At 43.1% G+C, this 19588-nt stretch overlaps 1 protein-coding gene across 1 annotated transcript; it reads left to right on the top strand.

Annotated features, from left to right (window-relative positions):
• The first annotated feature begins 707 nt into the window (after window positions 1-707).
• On the top strand, window positions 708-14285 carry LOC110502516 (protein NDNF-like). Its single transcript, XM_021580583.2, has 4 exons — window positions 708-1198; window positions 7768-7982; window positions 8919-9043; window positions 11824-14285. The coding sequence occupies exons 2-4, from the start codon at window positions 7801-7803 to the stop codon at window positions 13239-13241; spliced, it is 1725 nt and encodes a 574-aa protein (XP_021436258.1). The 5' UTR covers window positions 708-1198; window positions 7768-7800; the 3' UTR covers window positions 13242-14285.
• The last annotated feature ends 5303 nt before the right edge of the window (window positions 14286-19588 follow it).

Consider the following 19588-nt stretch of genomic DNA (forward strand, 5'->3'; position numbering starts at 1 on the left):
GCAGCAGTGAGGGGTCCTTCCTAAAAGGGGAAACAGATTTTGCCACTGCTCTGATCATTAATATATTCATCTATTTTTTTCCAGGAGGTTTTGCTTTAAGCCCCCATATTGCAGAGGGCTCTCAGGTTTGTCTAAGGACAGACAATACTCCCTCTGGGTGAAGTGGCTCCATTCAGAGGACCTCAATAGTCCCACTGAAGTAGCTAGAGAATGGGTGGGAAAAGCCCTGGCGAGAGAAAAGAGAGGGGAGTTAGCACACAATGCAAACGGCCTCTATGGTTATCTGATGATATTGACTGAAGACCGGAAGAAAGAGTACATACATGCAGTTCTCCATTGTGCGTCTTTGTGTGTCAATGTGCACCTTGCTCCTCGGAGAGCTGTACTTGACCCATACCTCCTCACACTATACAACACCACACCACTCCACCCCAACTTAGATTTTTATGTTTCTTGCCCTACGTTGTGTACATTTTCAGTTTACAACACTCTGCTGTGGCAGAAGAAAACGTGATGTCAAGCTCCCACAGTTCATACCTAATATAGATCTTATCAGATCCTCCAGCGAATGGTTAATGTGGGCAAGTTTTGTATCATCATTCACTCCCTCTCCATTCTCCGCCACTACCTCTGACAACTCCCCCCCCACCTTCTGCACACACACACTCCCCTCACCAGCAGCCTCACTCCCACTCCGTGACCTCACCACTCTGAACACACATACACACACACTGCACACGTGTGCCTACCTCAGTTTGATTTGTGCTGCTCACTGAGATCTGAACTGGACTGGAGAAGAGACATTGGAGAGGGGGGGAAAAACTAGAGATAATATAGGAGAAGAGGATAGAGAAGAGAAGAGAGAGAAGCTTCACTCACAGACGCTGACATTCACATAGCAATCACAGATCTTGTAGGACTTCGTATGGGGTAAGGCTCCACATGTGACTGAGAGGGACGTACAGATACCCAATACTGTGCTTTGGGACTTGACACCACACTGGGAGTTGTGCTGAGGCAGCCGGACACCTACTAAAGCAGAAAGCAAGCTCCAGGGGAGGGAAAGGGGCATCCAACAACAACCTGTGTTGTTTGCTCGAGCTCCTCCTCCCGTCCATCTCTTATCCTCCTTCCGTCCATCTCTCCTCTCATCCCTCATATTCTGCTCTGGAGTGGGAGAGTCTGTCTGCACTGTGAGGTAAGGACAAGCATGTTGTTGTCAAGTGCCTGTGTGTGCATCATCTTGAAATGTTCATATCGATAAACAAGTCTGGGTGTTATTCAAACTTGTATCTACATCAGAGCAGTTCATTTTTTTATGTCAGCCTCGGGAGGTTGGAGAAAGCTGTGTGGGGGTTTGGAGTACTTTGGGTTTGTTGTCGGTGGGACAAATACATGACGCAAATAATGAAGCTTTATGTATTTTTTGGTTTTTTTTATTTACATAGTTTTCTACATACTGTAGCTTTCCTCTAAACCACTGTATGTTTCACTATGACTGCTTGTCTGTCAATCATTTGTCTGTCTCTGTCAGTCAACCTGCCTTTTTATTTCGTCCATCTCTCCTCTCATCCCTCATATTCTGCTCTGGAGGGGAGAGTCTGTCTGCACTGTGAGGTAAGGACAAGCATGTTGTTGTCAAGTGCCTGTGTGTGCATCATCTTGAAATGTTCATTTCGATAAACAAGTCTGGATGTTATTCAAACTCGTTTCTACATCAGAGCAGTTCATTTTTTTCTCTCAGCCTCGGGAGGTTGGAGAAAGCTGTGTCGGGGTTTGGAGTACTTTGCGTTTGTTGTCGGTGGGACAAATAGATGATGCAAATAGTGAAGCTTTTATGTATTTTTTCTGGGTTTTATTTACTTCATTTTCTACATACTGTAGCTTTCCTCTAAACCACTGTATGTTTCACTATGACCGCTTGTCTGTCAATCATTTCTATGGCTCTCTGGCAGTCAACCTGCCTTTTTCTCTGTCTCTCTGTCAGCCGGTATCTCAGTCTGTTCCTCTAGCTCCCCATAAGAGTTGCTAAGTGCGATTGTGTAGTGGGAAGTGATAGCAGAAGGAAAGAGGACATAATGAAGGAGGACATCAGAGAGATCCAGCAATAACGTGTGTGCACGTGCGTGTGTGCATGTGTGTGTGTGAGAGAGCGAGAGTGTGAGAGAGAGCGCGAAAGGGAGGGTGAGAAAGAGGGGGTGGTGGATATAAGGGAGAAAGACGGCTAACACACTCAAACACACTAGCAGTTGGGTAGAAGAACCCTCTACACTCCACCTCCCACCCCCTCGCCATATCATGTCCCCCCAAACCATATCCCATATTGGTGAGGATACACAAAATCCTTTGGGGACCTACCCATGCCATTTAATCTGTCCCTCTAACCCACTCACAGGAGGCAGATGGGACCCCCTAAGTCTAAGTCTAGGACAGAAGACATCTGACACAGTGTCTATACCGATAACAAAGCAAATCAAAATTGGTTCTGTGAAAGTTCCCAGAATATTTGTTAGGTCTGAGCAAATCTTCTCATAATACAAAAACGGTCCAGTCGTGGTGATGATTATAGAATGTTTGTATAAAACATTTGCCTGATGTTGCAGGAACGTTCCTAGAACACATTTAATCTGTTTTTTTAAAGGCTCCTAGAATGTTTCATTAGGTTGTGGGAAGAGTCTAATGAGAACAAAAATATATATTCCCAAAACACAAAAACTGTGCAGATGGTTATACGGAGCTTCTTTTAGGGACTAAAACACCTTCACTTGATGTTAAAAGAACATTCCCAGAACACATTTCAAATTCAGAGTACTTGTAAGACTGTAATTTGTGATTTTCTTTCTTCATCACATATGTTGAAAATCTTCTGAGGTAAGGTAAAAAAAGAAAACGTATTTAGTTTGATGGTTCAGTCTGTATTTAAAAAAGCATATGAATACAGTTATATAAAGGAAGCTCTTTCCAACTAAAATCACATTTCACAAGACTTTCAACACATGATGAAGAAAGAAAATCACAAATTACAGTCTTACAAGTACACTGAATTTGAAGAGGATGTGAACATTTTCTAACTCAGAAATTGTGTTATGTGTCCTTATTGACCATATTTGACTAATAAAAAAGCTCCACAAGGCCAAAGCTATCCCCTGGTGGCGAAGAGGGTTATTTATCTGGCTGCAGTTCTGAACGTTGCATCTTCAATCCCACATATTCTGTAACCATTTTTCTGTAACCAAGTGAAATTGAGGCCCAGATATACTCTACTAAAAGAGAGGTTGTCTTTATTTCAGATATATAAATCCAGTCAAAAATGCAGAAAAAAAAGCATTGTGTAAAAATTGACGGTTCAAATAAATAAAAAAATCCTACTTTGAGACACTTGATTTGCTGATCCTAGATCAGAACACAGTCTTGTAAATATGGGTCTAGAAGTACGCAGCATACTGTGCACTTGGAGAGTAGACCCCTTCACTTTTTTCTCACTTTGTTACGTTACAGCCCTATTCTAAAATTCATTAAATAGATGTTTTCCCCTAATCAATCTACGCACAATACCCCATAACGACAAAGCAAAAACAGGCAAATTTATTAAAACCAAAATACTGAAATATTACATTTACACAAGTATTCAGACCCTTTACTCAGTACTTTGTTGAAGCACCTTTGGCAGCGATTACAGCCTCGGGTCTTCTTGGGTATGACGCTACAAGCTTGGCACACCTGGTTGATGTGGTCAATGTTTTGCTCACGCAGAATGGAATATGTTCCGGTCAGACTCAGAGAACAACATCGACTTATACGCTGACCCGGTGAGTGCGTTTATAAAGAAGTGCATTGGAGATGTTGTACCCACTTTGACTATTAATTCCTACCCTAACCAGAAACCGTGGATGGATGGCGGCATTTGCGCAAAACTGAAAGCGCGATCCATCGCATTTAACCATGGAAAGAGTTCTGGGAAAATGTCTGAATATAAACAGTGTAGCTATTCCCTCCGCAAGGCAGTCAAACAAGGGAAATGCCAGTACAGGGACAAGGTGATGTAGCAATTCAACGGCTCAGATACTAGATGTATGTGGCAGGGTCTACAGGAAATCACGGACTACAAAAAGAAATCCAGCCACGTCACGGACACCGATGTCACACTTCCAGACAAACTAAACACCTTCTTTGTAGATTATACAGTGCCACTGTCGCGGCCCGCTAACAAGGACTGCGACCCCGCACCCCCCCCCCTTCTTCTCTGTGGCTGACGTGAGTAAAACATTTAAACGTGTTAACCCTCGCAAGGATGCTGGGCCAGACGGCATCCTTAGTCGCGTCCTCAAACCATGCGCAGACCAGCTGGCTGGTGTGTTTACGGACATATTAAATCATTCCTTATCCCAGTCTGTTGTCCTCACATGCTTCAAGATGGCTGCCATTATTCCAGTACCCAAGAAGGCAAAGATAACTGAACTAAGTGACTACCGCCCCGTAGAACTCACTTCTGTCATCATGAAGTGCTTTGAAGACTAGTCAAGGATCGTATCACCTCCACCTCTCCTCACCCTAGACCCACTTCAGTTTGCATACCACCCCAACAGATCCACAGATGACACAATCACCATCACACTGCACACTGCCCTATCCCATCTGGACAAAATTAATATTAATATGTAATAAAATTAATATTATAAGAATGCTGTTCATTGACTACAGCTCAGCATTCAACACCATCGTACCCTCCAAGCTCATCATCAAGCTGGAGGCCCTGGGTCTCAACCCCACCCTGTGCAATTGGGTCCTGGACTTTCTGACGGGCCACTCCAAGGTAGTAAAGGTAGGAAACAACATCTCAACTTCGCTGACCCTCAACACTGGGGCCCCACAAGGGTGCGTGCTCATCTCCCTCCTGTACTCCTTGTTCACCCACGACTGCGTGACCATGCACGCCTTCAACTCAATCATAAAGTTTGCAGATGACACAACAGTTGATTACCAACAACGACGAGATAGCCTACAGGGAGGAGGTGAATGTGGTGTCGGGAAAACAACCTCTCACTCAACATCAACAAAACAAAGGACATGGTAGTGGACTTCAGGAAACAGTAGCGGGAGCACCCCCTTATCCAAATCGAAGGGACAGCAGTGGAGAAGGTGGAAAGTTTTAAGTTCCTCGGCGTACACATCACAGACAAACTGAAATGGTCTACTCACACAGACAGTGTGGTGAAGAAGGTGCAACAGCGCCACTTCAACCTCAGGAGGCTGAAGAAATTTGGCTTGTCACCCAAAACCCTGACAAACTTTTACAGATGCACAATCGAGAGCATCCTGTCGGGCTGTATCACAGCCTGGTACGGCAACTGCAACACCCTCAACTGCAAGGCTCTCCAGAGGGTGGTGTGGTCTGCACAACGCATCACTGCAGGCAAACTACCTACCCTCCATGACACCTACAACACCCAATGTCACAGGAAGGCCAATAAGATCATCAAGGACATCAACAACCCGAGTCACTGCCTGTTCACACTGCTACCATCTAGACGGTGAGGTCAGTACAGGTGCATCAAAGCTGGGACTGAGAGACTGAAAAACAGCTTCTATCTCAAGGCTATCAGACTGCTAAACAACAATCACTAACCCAGAGAGGCTGCTGCCTACATTAAAACACAATCACTGGCCACTTTAATAAATGGATCACGAGTCACTTTATACAATGCACTCTAAATAATGCCACTTTAAAAATGTTTACATATCTTACATTACTCATATCACATGTATATACTGTATTTTATACCATCTATTGCTCCTTCGCTATCACTCATCCATATACTTACATGACATATTCTCATTCACCCCTTTAGATTTGTGTGTATTAGGTAGTTGTTTGGGAATTGTTAGATTACTTGTTAGATATTATTGTTAGATATTACTGCACTGTCGGAACTAGAAGCCCAAGCATTTCGCTACATTCAAATTAACATCTGCTAATCATGTGTATGTGACATGTAAAATTTGATTTGATTTGATTTATTTGGGGAGTTTCTGCAGATCCTCTCAAGCTTTGTCAGGTTGGATGGGGAGCGTCGCTGCACAGCTATTTTCAGGGGTCTCCAGAGATGTTCGATCAGGTTCAAGTCCGGGCTCTGGCTGGGCCACTCAAGGACATACAGACTTGTCCCGAAGCCAGTCCTGTGCTGTCTTGGCTGTGTGCTTAGGGTCGTTGTCCTGTTGAAAGATGAACCTTTCAACCCCCAGTCTGAGGTCCTGAGAACTCTGTAGTAGGTTTTCATCAACGAACTCTGTACTTTGTTCATCTTTCCCTCAAGAACGACTCGTTTCCCAGTCCTTGCCTCTGAAAAAATCCCCACAGCATGATGCTGCCACCACCATGCTTCACCGTATGGTATTGGATGGTATTGGCCAGGTGTGGTGCCTGGTTTCCTCCAGATGTGACGCTTTGGATTCAGGCCTGAGTAAAGCATCTGAATACTTATGTAAATGGAATATTTCAGTTTATTTTATTTTTTTAAATGGAGGAAAAAAATTGCATTTTTTTGTTGTTGTTTTGTCATTAAGGGGTTTTGTGTCTAGATTTATATGGACAATTAAAACAAATACATTTTAGAATAAGGCTGTAACATAACAAAATGTGGAAAAAGTGAAAGGGTCTGAATACTTTGCGAGTGCACTGTACGGTATGTGGCACCAGTTATGAACATTTTAGACCTGAAGCTGTAGAAAACACCAATCATTTATGTGCCTCCATCACACTTTGCCTTCTTTTGCTCCATGTCTCATTCATTACTCTGGACCCCATCCTCCCCCTCTTCTCATTTCTCAAAATGTTCTCTCACTCTCCCTCACTCCATGTCTCTCATTTCTCTCTCTTTCAATCTTTCTCACTCTCACCTCCCTCTCTCATTTCTCTCTCCCTATCTCCCTTCCTCCCTCTCTGTAAAAGCTTTATGGGTTGTTCACTCCACTACTGGGATAATGAGATCCTCCATACTTTGTAATGATGCAACTGTTGTTGTAACTCAGAGGTCCCAGGGCCATCAAGACTCAGATGCATATGCCTAGAACCTACGAACAATTGTCATCTGATCTACAGGGCACAGCCTTGACGCCGACAAACACACGTTGAGAAGCGGGCGTTTTTTGAAGACTGTGACTTTGAATGAATGCATTTTTTTCTCTGGAGACAAGAGCCAAGACCTGTAATCATATCTTCAAATCATCACAACAGTGAGAACAGAAAAGAAAAAACAGCCCAATCTGAAATCTGTTTCAAAGTTCTTGTGGCTTTGCTTGCTTTTGTCAAGAGAATCTGTCTTCCAATTGAATTATACTGAAGCACCTCCAGATGTTGTTTGTGTTTTTCCAAACTAAATTGGCGGATTTCCGTTAACAAAGGCTGCAACGACCATGAAAAAATACCCTCTATTTAGAGAACAAACCCATTTGTACTGGCATACTATAAATAGATCTATATATTCAAATGAATCCACTTCTGAGAGATATTTGCAACCTACTTCACGCTTTGAAAGTCGTACGATGAGTAATTTTTTACCAAGTGTCAAGCTGCGCTATACAGATCCCAGTAATATAGCGTGGCAATTTGCTTTCCCGCATGAATAATTCCATGTGAATAGCTGAAATGTTTCCTCATATCAATGAATCATCTGCTGCTAGACCTCTTTAGTACATCATGAACAGTAGGAGCAGAACTGTATGTGATGGAACTGATGGATGCTTTTGACCTTTCCCCTGCTCTTTCAGTCCCTGGGAGACGGCAGAGTGTTGACAGTGTGAATGATGGCAGCAATGGCCCTGTCCTGGTATCTCTGCCTGGCCGTGACTCTCCTCTGTGGCCCCTCCTGGCCCCAAGGACACTCGGCTCTGGCCCCTGAGAATGAGGTGCCACTCCGCCCCACCGCCTGGCTGCCTGATGGAAAGGTCACCTCCATACATCTGCCCAAAGGACGCACCCGGAGGTACAGTATAGAGATCACGTCAGGGGAGGTGGATAGTATTGCACACTGAATGTTTATGTTCCGTGTCCTGGACAAAGATTGAAACACTTAAGAAAGGCCCCTGTTTAAAATGCTGTCACTACAATAGGCTATGTTATTACAAGCTACCTAAATGGTAATTTCCTGCGTAATTCTTCATTGTTTTGAGCAAAAACAATGATAGCCTTAATCTTAATCGCCATTTCTTTGGTTGTTGGAAAGGCAGTGTTGAGCGTAGTGTGGCCGCATGGGCAGTAAGAGCAACCCACTTGGCCCGGGCTCTGCTGATCATGTCAGTGGTAGAGCTCTAACACTGGGAACAGTAAGTTGGAATATGGGCATCCCTGTGAGCTGTCCATATGTCCATCCATGCAGCCAGGCATAAAAAAAAAAAAAAGATTTTTTTTAAATTAGAAAAAAAATCTGCTAATTATGATCGAATTAATCAAATCAGTTAAACTATGTATTGCCCTTGACAACATTGGCATGGCACAGCTGTTGATAAACTGCAGCACATCAGCAGTTGAGCCAGAAAATACATGTAAAAGAATGATACTATTTTTCAACGGGCAGAATAAATATCCCGGAGCCTATGACAACATAGAGGTCAATTACATCTCAATATTGAATGTCTCACCTTGATGAGTTATGTTGGTGAAAATACAAAGATGATAAAATATTGATGTCTGAGTCGGTGATTGATAATGAGAGTCATGGTTAATTGGTGAGTTTGAATCTAATTATATTGTGAAGGAGAAGAACAATAAGCTTGTAGAAGGAGACCAGAATGTCACTTGGAATGCTTTGACGGCTACATGTTACAGTACTTTTCTTAGGTACAGTATGTTATTACATTTGTAAGGGGGAAGAAAAATTTCATAGACAATCCCTTTTCGTGTGGTACCTATCTTCGTGCAGACTGTACTTCACATTGAAGAAGAAGGTTGTGATGATGTCTGTGACCGTCAGTCCCTGTGACCTCCCCATCGAATGGACCCTCGCAGCCCGAACCCTGAAGGACAAACCGCCTAAAAGTCCACACTGTAAGTGGGAAACACTGATAGAAAATAAAAGCAACTACACACAACACCCTCTCACATGCAATTCCTATTCATATCAATTCAGTTTCATTACACCTCAATCCAATTCACACTGGAGCCATTTATTTTGGACATAGTGTCCATTTAAAGACTGACCCTGGTCATAAATGTCTACAAGATAGGAGAGACTTAATCAGTCCATTGGTCTTGCTCTCCCTTTCCACCTCTCTCTCTATCTCTTACTCACACACACACAGTACTGAGCCCAGGACCAATATATCACTGGACAATCTGTCCAACCATTTTACCTTCAAAGAGAGAAGGACAGTAATATCTAAATGTCACACTTGTATCCTGAATGTAAGAGAGATTAGAAGGACGTATGATTATATCTGGATCACATATAGTACAGTGGTTTGCAAAGTGTTCACCCCCCTTGGCATTTTTCCTATTTTGTTGCCTTACAATGTGGAATTGAAATGTATTTTTGGAGGGTTTGTATCATTTGATTTACACAGCATGCCTACCACTTTGAAGATGCAAAATATGTTTTATTATGAAACAAACAAGAAATAAGACAAAAAAACTGATAACTTGAGAGTGCATAACTACTCACCTCCCCAAAGTCAATACTTTGTAGAGCCACCTTTTGCAGCAATTACAGCTGCAAGTCTCTTGGGATATGTACATCTAGCCACTGGGATTTTTGCCCATTCTTCAAGATAAAACAACTCCAGCTCCTTCAAGTTGGATGGGTTTCGCTGCTGTACAGCAATCTTTAAGTCATACCACAGATTCCCAATTGGATTGAGGTCTGGGCATTGACTAGGCCATTCCGAGACATTAAAATGTTTCCACTCAAACCACTCGAGTGTTGCTTTAGCAGTATGCTTAGGGTCATTGTCCTGCTGGAAGGTGAACCTCCATCCCAGTCTCAAATCTCTTGAAGACTGAAACACGTTTCCCTCAAGGATTTCCCTGTATTTAGCACCATGCATCATTCCTTAATAAATTCTGACCAGTTTCCCAGTCCCTGCCAATGGTATTCTCGGGGTGATGAGAGGTGCTGGGTTTGCGCCAGGCATAGCATTTTCCTTGATGGCCAAAACCTACATTTGACCAGAGTACCTTCTTCCATATGTTTTGGGGAGTCTCCCACATGCCTTTTGACAAACACCAAACATGTTTGCTTATTTTTTTCTTTAAGCAATGGCTTTTTTTCTGGCCACTCTTCCATAAAGCCCAGCTCTGTGGAGTGTATGGCTTGAAGTGGTCCTATGGACAGATACTCCAATATCCGCAGTGGAGCTTTGCAGCTCCTTCAGGGTTATCTTTGGTCTCTTTGTTGCCTTTCTGAATAATGCCCTCCTTGCCTGGTCCATGAGTTTTGGAGGGTGGCCCTCTCTTGGCAGGTTTGTTGTGGTACCATATTCTTATTTATTTTTTTATAATGGATTTAATGGTACTCAGTGGGATGTTCAAAGTTTCTGATATTTATTTATAACCCAACCTTGATCTGTCCTTCGCCACAACTTTGTCCCTGACCTGTTTGGTGAGCTCCTTGGTCTTCATGGTGCTGCTTGCTTGGTGATCCCCCTTGCTTAGTGGTGTTGCAGACTCTGTGACAGATCATGTGACACTTAAATTGCACACAGGTGAACTTTATTTAACAAATTATGTGAATTCTGAAGGTAATTGGTAGCACCAGATCTTATTTAGGGACTTCATAGCAAAGGGGGTGAATACATATGCACGCACCACTTTTCAGTTTTTACATTTTATTTTTTAGTAATTTTTTAAAATTTCACTTCACAAATTTGGACTATTTTGTGTATGTCCATTACATGAAATCCAAATAAAAATCAATTTAAATGATAGGTAATGCAACAAAATAGGAAAAACGCCAAGGGGGATGAATACTTTTGCAAGGCACTGTATTGCCATACTTGAGGATAAGGGTTTTTAAATTTGTCATTTAAAATAACACATATAGAGAGGGTTCTGATTTTTAAAATAACTTTTATAAGATTGATAGATTTGTACAGAACGGCCTATACAGTACAAACTGAAATTCAGCTAAATTCGAACCTTTACCATTTAATTGAAAATGTCTCATATTCATGTCAAATAGATTTTATTTGCGCTACTATGGGTTAAGCAAAACCCAAAATAGAGCAAATCTGGTGTAAACCTCTCAAAGAGTTGCAGAAATAGAACTCGAGGGTTAAATAGAGAACAGATAAGTCTAAGCTACATAACTTCATTCAATTTAAAAAATAATAATAATCTCTCGATGAGCACAAAAAGGACAGTTACCAAAAGTAGCCTATTTAGGGCTAGCAATGATGTTATGCAACATGGCCCTCACCAGCCTGCTTAGTTCAAATCAGTGGGTATTCAAGATGGACAAATGAACAGCTTTATGAAGTTATACTGTGACACATAAATCATTCAGAGTTTGAACCCTATGTTCCCCAAAGTCTGCCTAAATTATTCACTTCGATTGTGTAACATTTGGTCACTTTTTATTTCCCAAGGTAAGGACAAATTATAATGGATGATGGTGAAACGGGGTTTATATGAATAAGGGACAATCTTCTTTGCACTTCATTGATTATAGTTGACTACCGTATTCATTTAAAGTAATCAGGATACGTATTGAACTGTAAGACTGTATCTTCAATGAGTGTGAATGTATGTTCTGTCTAGTGAATGTAAGTATGTGTGCGGATGTATGAGGCAGAATATGAATGACCCGTGGCTTAACAGTGTTTTCTGCACAGGGAGTACCAAGAAGAGTATGCCAGAGGTGTGGTGGAGAGGGCCTGGAACTGAAGCCAAGATACACACCTACACTGGCAATGCCATGGACACCTACACAGGTCCTTCCTATGCCCCAGCATCTATCTACATCCTCAGACTGCGCCCCAAGGACCAGGACACCAGGGCTACCATGTACCTCCATCAGGGCTCTGGGCCCTCAGGGGCCTTCCCGGAGCTTCCCTCTGACCCCCATGTCCACACCCTGGGTGTAGGAATGACCAGTGTCACCCTCAGCTGGGGCCCCAGTACCTCTCTCACAAGACTGCCGCACACCCAACGCAGCTATGACTACTGTGTCCTTGTCAACCGCAAACACAACTACCGCAACCTCTGTGCCGCCCGGGAGGGCATCAGGAAAGAGCAGGAGAAAGACAAGAAACGGCAGAAGAAGGACAAACAAAGGAAAGTAACTGTGTGGCCCATTCTCAAAAACTGGTGGTGGCAGCAGTGGGATGCTGAAACAGATCTCCGGTCACCTGCTGCTCTCCGTGACCAGCATGATGATCTCCAATGTGTTTGTAAGGGAACAGAGAGCGTGTGCACTGTTTCAGAGCTTGTCCCCGACACGCAGTACTACTTTGACGTCTTTTTGATTGACAGGCTAAATGGAACCAGTGCAGCATATACTGGAACGTTCGCTCAAACACATGAGGAGGCCCGACCAGCTATCACACCACTCAGGGAAGGGGAGCTCCGGTGGGTGACCTTCCAGGATGGAGGCTCAACCTCTGGGGAGTTCTTTAGCTTCCGTCCCCGGGGTTGGCAGCAGAGTGGCCTGCTCACTCTCCAGAGCTGCGGAAGCAGTGAGAAGATCAAGGTCACCATCTCCAGCAAGGGCCAAGAGCTTAGCTCCCAGGCTGTGGGAGAAGACTTGGCTCAGATCTGGCTCCAGGGCAGCCCCTCCTACCTCATCCACCTGGAGAGAGAGGGAACTGCGCCCCCCAGACAAGCTGCTCTAGGGGCACTGAAGGCCTCTGTTAAGATGCAGGCATCCTCTGCTTACCATCGTCAAGGGGTACCTTCGCTCCCCACCACCCTGCAGATTAAGTCTTTCAACAGGCTGAGGAGCTGTGACTCCATCACCCTGGCCTGGATGGGCACAGAGGAGAGGAGCCTATACTGCGTGTACCGCCGGAGGCTGGGTAAGGGCGAGAAGGGAGGTACGGCACCCTGCCTGGGGCCTGAGTCACGGTCGGACACTGAGAGAGTCGTGTGTAAATACTTCCAGGAGCTAAACCCTCGGCGGGCTGTCACGACGGCCGTGATCAGGGGCCTGGAGCCTGGGGTGGCCTACATGTTTGATGTCTATCTAATGAGACGCTGGGGGATCCCCATAAAGTACAGCAGCAAGACAGTGAGAACCAGGAAGGAGTGCTGAGCTGTTGCCACCTCCTAGTCTCGTAGTCTGCAGCAGCATTGGACTCAACAAAGAGGTGATTTACAAAGACTTACCATAACAAAGCCATTCTACTATGAGGGAGACTGTTAATAATTGTGGTACACCCTCCGAAGAGTGGTCGCATTTGAACACTGGTACCCATGGATTGGGTAGGAGAAGCAGAGGGGGGACCGCACACCAGCAAAATTAATTCCATTACAGTAACCTGCTGTGCTTTTTGTCTTTTTGTTTATAGTTGTGCCAGTTGTCCAAGTACTTATTCTGAGTCTGAGTACAAAGGAGGATAGAGGTTTTTGATGACAAAGAATGTCAGCAAAGACTTTGCCCAAAAATATGCAACAGAAACAGATGGAGCTTTGATCGTACTTTACAATGGGGATAGAGAACGTATGGCAAGATCCTACAATATAGTATATATTTAGTGCTGCATTGTTTTGTTCTATATTCTACAGGCTTAAAACACAGATGGGGTAATCTATTGATACTTAGCGCAAAGTCCGTGTGTAGGCTATCTTGTGTTCTGCTTTCGCATGAAGCAGGTAAAATGAGCTAGCGACTAGCGTCATTGTCTTTGATGTATTTTAATTGTGCTATGCTTAAAATGCCCCAATAAACACATTAGTATCTGTATCTCGGTATCAACATCTAATAAAATATAATATTTTGTTTGACTCTTTGCTGACAGTTAGTTGAGAAAATGACTGAATTGAGAAATCAATGTGACCCTAATGTTAACACTTGCATTTATTTATCTCTACTTGGATGATTACTACAAAACTAAAGAAAACAAATGAAAATCATGATTGCCTAGCAGCCCTACCTGCTTCAACAGACAGAATGGGTGGTCATCAGCCTGTGATATCAGAAAGTCCTGATTCCACAAAACACACTAAAAAAGTAACCAATACGAGTGCGTTTTTGCATCGACGTAAGCATGTTTTCGTTAAGCCTGTTGCATGCTTCCCAGTCGAAACAGTTTGTGCCTATATTATGCCTAAATTAAAATGTGTGATGTTTTTGTTAGTTTTGGTGTTCGACTGATATTTTTTTCGGCTGTTCGCACACACAACATTTAACACAACATATAATGTTTTTATCTTGAGGCAAGTTGAAGTTCGGTAGCCGAAGTCTACGCCCCTTCGTCTGTGATTGATCACAGTGATTGATCAACAGAACTATGGACAGGATTTTTCAATTAAGTGTTTGCTGTGATTCAACCAGAAAGCGCAGCAGCAAATAGTTTTCATGAAAAAAAATTCACTTCAAAAGTACTGCACCAAAAATCTTAGCTAGATGTAAAATTGTGTGACTTAGACCTCCTCAACAGAAATGTTTAAATAATTACAGATTTCTTGATTCATCTTAATTTATCTTAATGATTCATTTTGAATATAAAATTAGTTGTTTAGATCCTGGATGCTGATTGGTTGATATGCATGAGTTGAGGGATACCATGACATGTTCATCTCATAATTCCACTGTCCCACAGCCCAGGGAAGAAATTCATAAACTTCATCTCCCTCGGGGAAAAAAGCACATTATATATATTTTCAAATGCTACTATTTGGTTTGCAACAGTTGGGGGTTGTATAAACCTACCTGTCTGCCTCTACATTCTGAGCAACAATGTGTCATTTTAAAAATGCTATCACTCCAATGCCAGCAGGCTAGCTAGCCCAAGAAAAAACATGGAACTAATAATTCACCATGGAAACTGTAAATAATTGCAATTCCATTAATTCATTAACCAGCACAGTGCCATGTAGGCCTATTGGATATTATTTTATTTGAATATGTTTAGCTTTGAATGAATAGAATGATTAGAATCAAGGACTGGGTCAAAACATGAGAGAAGGACTAAAGACCATCCCACTTTGGGTAGAAACTTCAGAATGCAAAAGTTATCCAATACAGGCAAGGAACATAATGGCTGTGAGATTTATTGGCAGGACCCTAATTGAGAACAGAAAAGTGCTGGGCCATTTTAGCTGGCAACGATGTGAGTGGGAAGTCCCATTTTCCACCATAGAAGAGGCAAGCACTGACTGTCAATATTTAACCTTTATTTAACTAGGCAAGTCAGTTAATTAAGAACAAATTCATATTTTCAATGACAGCCTAGGAACTGAGCTAATCAGTGCTTTGTTCAGGGGCAGAAGAACAGATTTAACCTTGTCGGCTCGGGGATTCAATCCTGCAACCTTTCGGTTACTTGTCCAACGCTCTAACCACTAGGCTACCATCACCAGGACCACGGACATTACTTCCACTCACTTGCCATCAACGGAAATGTCACTATAGCATGATTAGCTCAGACTCGCTAACCATAATAGTTGTTGCCAATGTAGGCCTATTTGATACTTTTAAATCATTATTTATTGACATTCTTGTCTCTCATTATCATTAATGAACACCTTTGCTGTTCTGGTTAGTGTTTATTGGCTTATTTCACTGTAGAGCCTCTAGTCCTGCTCACTATACCTTATCCAACCTATTAGTTCCACCACCCACACATGCAATGACATCTCCTGGTTTCAATGATGTTTCTAGAGACAATATCTCTCTCTTCATCACTCAATACCTAGGTTTACCTCCACTGTATTCACATCCTACCATACCTTTGTCTGTACATTATACCTTGATGCTATTTTATCGCCCCCAGAAACCTCCCTTTACTCTCTGTTCCAGACGTTCTAGACGACCAATTCTTATTGCTTTTAGCCGCACCCTTATTCTACTCCTCCTATGTTCCTCTGGCGATGTAGAGGAACTTCTACTTTTAAAAATCCACCTCTCTAAAAACAAGTCTCTCACCGTTGCCGCCTGCTATAGACCACCCTCTGCCCCCAGCTGTGCTCTGGACACCATATGTGAACTGATTGCCCCCCATCTATCTTCAGAGCTCGTGCTGCTAGGCGACCTAAACTGGAACATGCTTAACATCCCAGCCATCCTACAATCTAAACTTGATGCCCTCAATCTCACACAAATTATCAATGAACCTACCAGGTACCTCCCCAAAGCCTTAAACACGGGCACCCTCATAGATATTATCCTAACCAACTTGCCCTCTAAATACACCTCTGCTGTCTTCAACCAAGATCTCAGCGATCACTGCCTCATTGCCTGCATCCGTAATGGGTCAGCGGTCAAACGACCTCCACTCATCACTGTAAAACGCTCCCTGAAACACTTCAGCGAGCAGGCCTTTCTAATCGACCTGGCCCGGGTATCCTGAAAGGATATTGATCTCATCCCGTCAGTAGAGGATGCCTGGGTATTTTTTTTAAATGCCTTCCTAACCATCTTAAATAAACATGCCCCATTCAAGAAATGTAGAACCAGGAACAGATATAGCCCTTGGTTCTCCCCAGACCTGACTGCCCTTAACCAACACAAAAACATCCTATGGCGTTCTGCATTAGCATCGAACAGCCCCCGTGATATGCAGCTGTTCAGGGAAGCTAGAAACCATTATACACAGGCAGTTAGAAAAGCCAAGGCTAGCTTTTTCAAGCAGAAATTTGCATCCTGCAACACTAACTCAAAAAGGTTCTGGGACACTGTAAAGTCCATGGAGAATAAGAACACCTCCTCCTAGCTGCCCACTGCACTGAAGATAGGAAACACTGTCACCACTGATAAATCCACCATAATTGAGAATTTCAATAAGCATTTTTCTACGGCTGGCCATGCTTTCCACCTGGCTACTCCTACCCCGGTCAACAGCACTGCACCCCCCACAGCAACTCGCCCAAGCCTTCCCTATTTCTCCTTCTCCCAAATCCGTTCAGCTGATGTTCTGAAAGAGCTGCAAAATCAGGACCCCTACAAATCAGCCGGGCTAGACAATCTGGACCCTTTCTTTCTAAAATTATCTGCCGAAATTGTTGCCACCCCTATTACTAGCCTGTTCAACCTCTCTTTCGTGTCATCTGAGATTCCCAAAGATTGGAAAGCAGCTGCGGTCATCCCCCTCTTCAAAGGGGGGGACACTCTTGACCCAAGCTGCTACAGACCTACTGTATATCTATCATGCCTTTATAAGGTCTTCGAAAGCCAAGTCAACAAACAGATCACCGACCATTTCGAATCTCACCATACCTTCTCTGCTATGCAATCTGGTTTCAGAGCTGGTCATGGGTGCACCTCAGCCACGCTCAAGGTCCTAAACGATATCTTAACCGCCATCGATAAGAAAAACTACTGTGCAGCCGTATTCATTGATCTGGCCAAGGCTTTCGACTCTGTCAATCACCACATCCTCATCGGCAGACTCGACAGCCTTGGTTTCTCAAATGATTGCCTCGCCTGGTTCACCAACTACTTCTCTGATAGAGTTCAGTGTGTCAAATCGGAGGGTCTGCTGTCCGGACCTCTGGCAGTCTCTATGGGGGTGCCACAGGGTTCAATTCTTGGACCGACTCTCTTCTCTGTATACATCAATGAGGTTGCTCTTGCTGCTGGTGAGTCTCTGATCCACCTCTACGCAGACGACACCATTCTGTATACTTCTGGCCCTTCTTTGGACACTGTGTTAACAACCCTCCAGGCAAGCTTCAATGCCATACAACTCTCCTTCCGTGGCCTCCAATTGCTCTTAAATACAAGTAAAACTAAATGCATGCTCTTCAACCGATCTCTACCTGCACCTACCCGCCTGTCCAACATCACTACTCTGGACGGCTCTGACTTAGAATACGTGGACAACTACAAATACTTAGGTGTCTGGTTAGACTGTAAACTCTCCATCCAGACCCATATCAAACATCTCCAATCCAAAGTTAAATCTAGAATTGGCTTCCTATTTCGCAACAAAGCATCCTTCACTCATGCTGCCAAACATACCCTTGTAAAACTGACCATCCTACCAATCCTCGACTTTGGCGATGTCATTTTCAAAATAGCCTCCAATACCCTACTCAACAAATTGGATGCAGTCTATCACAGTGCAATCCGTTTTGTCACCAAAGCCCCATATACTACCCACCATTGCGACCTGTACGCTCTCGTTGGCTGGCCCTCGCTTCATACTCGTCGCCAAACCCACTGGCTCCATGTCATCTACAAGACCCTGCTAGGTAAAGTCCCCCCTTATCTCAGCTCGCTGGTCACCATAGCATCTCCCACCTGTAGCACACGCTCCAGCAGGTATATCTCTCTAGTCACCCCCAAAACCAATTCTTTCTTTGGCCACCTCTCCTTCCAGTTCTCTGCTGCCAATGACTGGAACGAAATACAAAAATCTCTGAAACTGGAAACACTTATCTCCCTCACTAGCTTTAAGCACCAACTGTCAGAGCAGCTCACAGATTACTGCACCTGTACATAGCGCACCAATAATGTAGCCCAAACAACTACCTCTTTCCCTACTGTATTTAATTAATTTATTTATTTTGCTCCTTTGCACCCCATTATTTGTATTTCTACTTTGCACATTCTTCCATTGCAAATCTACCATTCCAGTGTTTTACTTGCTATATTGTATTTACTTTGCCACCATGGCCTTTTTTTGCCTTTACCTCCCTTCTCACCTCATTTACTCACATCGTATATAGACTTGTTTATACTGTATTATTGACTGTATGTTTGTTTTACTCCATGTGTAACTCTGTGTCGTTGTATCTGTCGAACTGCTTTGCTTTATCTTGGCCAGGTCGCAAATGTAAATGAGAACTTGTTCTCAACTTGCCTATCTGGTTAAATAAAGGTGAAAAAAAAAAAAAAAAAAAATCTATACTAGGTAGCTAAATGGAAATTATTTGCTTAGCATAGCAATGAAGAAAATGATTAGGATTAACGACTTGGTCAAAACATGAGAAAATAACTAATGACCAGCGGCTTGGGTAGCATCTTAAGAATGCAAAAACGTATTTACTCATTAAAATAATGTTTTTATAAATATTTTGGCATCCATTATATAAAAGCAGCAAGGCCCTCGATCCCAGGGATTATTGTGTGATAACTCCCTCCTAAGGACTGTTCTGCTTAACTATTTAACTAGTTTCAGGAAGTCTTATGGCTATGTTGATGCTACGGTAGCGCAAGAAGGAAAAACAACAGTAATATTGCCGCTTTAAAAAAAATGTTAGGGAGTATGCAAGTGCAGAAGTTTGCTTCACCTAGCTGATTTCTGCTATGAACAAACCAAACCTATGTATGCTGACCCTTAACCTACACTCTGTGGACAGGACAGAGCACCATATTTTGTAAACAAAGCAAGTGAAGTTCTTAGCCAGCTAGCTACTTCGACAGTTTTGATAAAGAAGACTAGTAGGTTTTGATACGTTATTGTAATTAACTTTTACAGCCAATATCTGTTTTGA

The sequence above is a fragment of the Oncorhynchus mykiss genome, chromosome 23, assembly GCF_013265735.2.
Source record: "Oncorhynchus mykiss isolate Arlee chromosome 23, USDA_OmykA_1.1, whole genome shotgun sequence".
NCBI classification, from domain to species: Eukaryota; Metazoa; Chordata; class Actinopteri; order Salmoniformes; family Salmonidae; genus Oncorhynchus; species Oncorhynchus mykiss.

Coding starts and splice junctions, on each gene's coding strand:
- LOC110502516 (XM_021580583.2), top strand. CDS start 7,801: ATGATGGCAGCAATGGCCCTGTCCTGGTATCTCTGCCTGGCCGTGACT. Junction 7,983..8,918: donor CCCAAAGGACGCACCCGGAG/GTACAGTATAGA, acceptor ATCTTCGTGCAG/ACTGTACTTCACATTGAAGA. Junction 9,044..11,823: donor ACCGCCTAAAAGTCCACACT/GTAAGTGGGAAA, acceptor TTTTCTGCACAG/GGAGTACCAAGAAGAGTATG.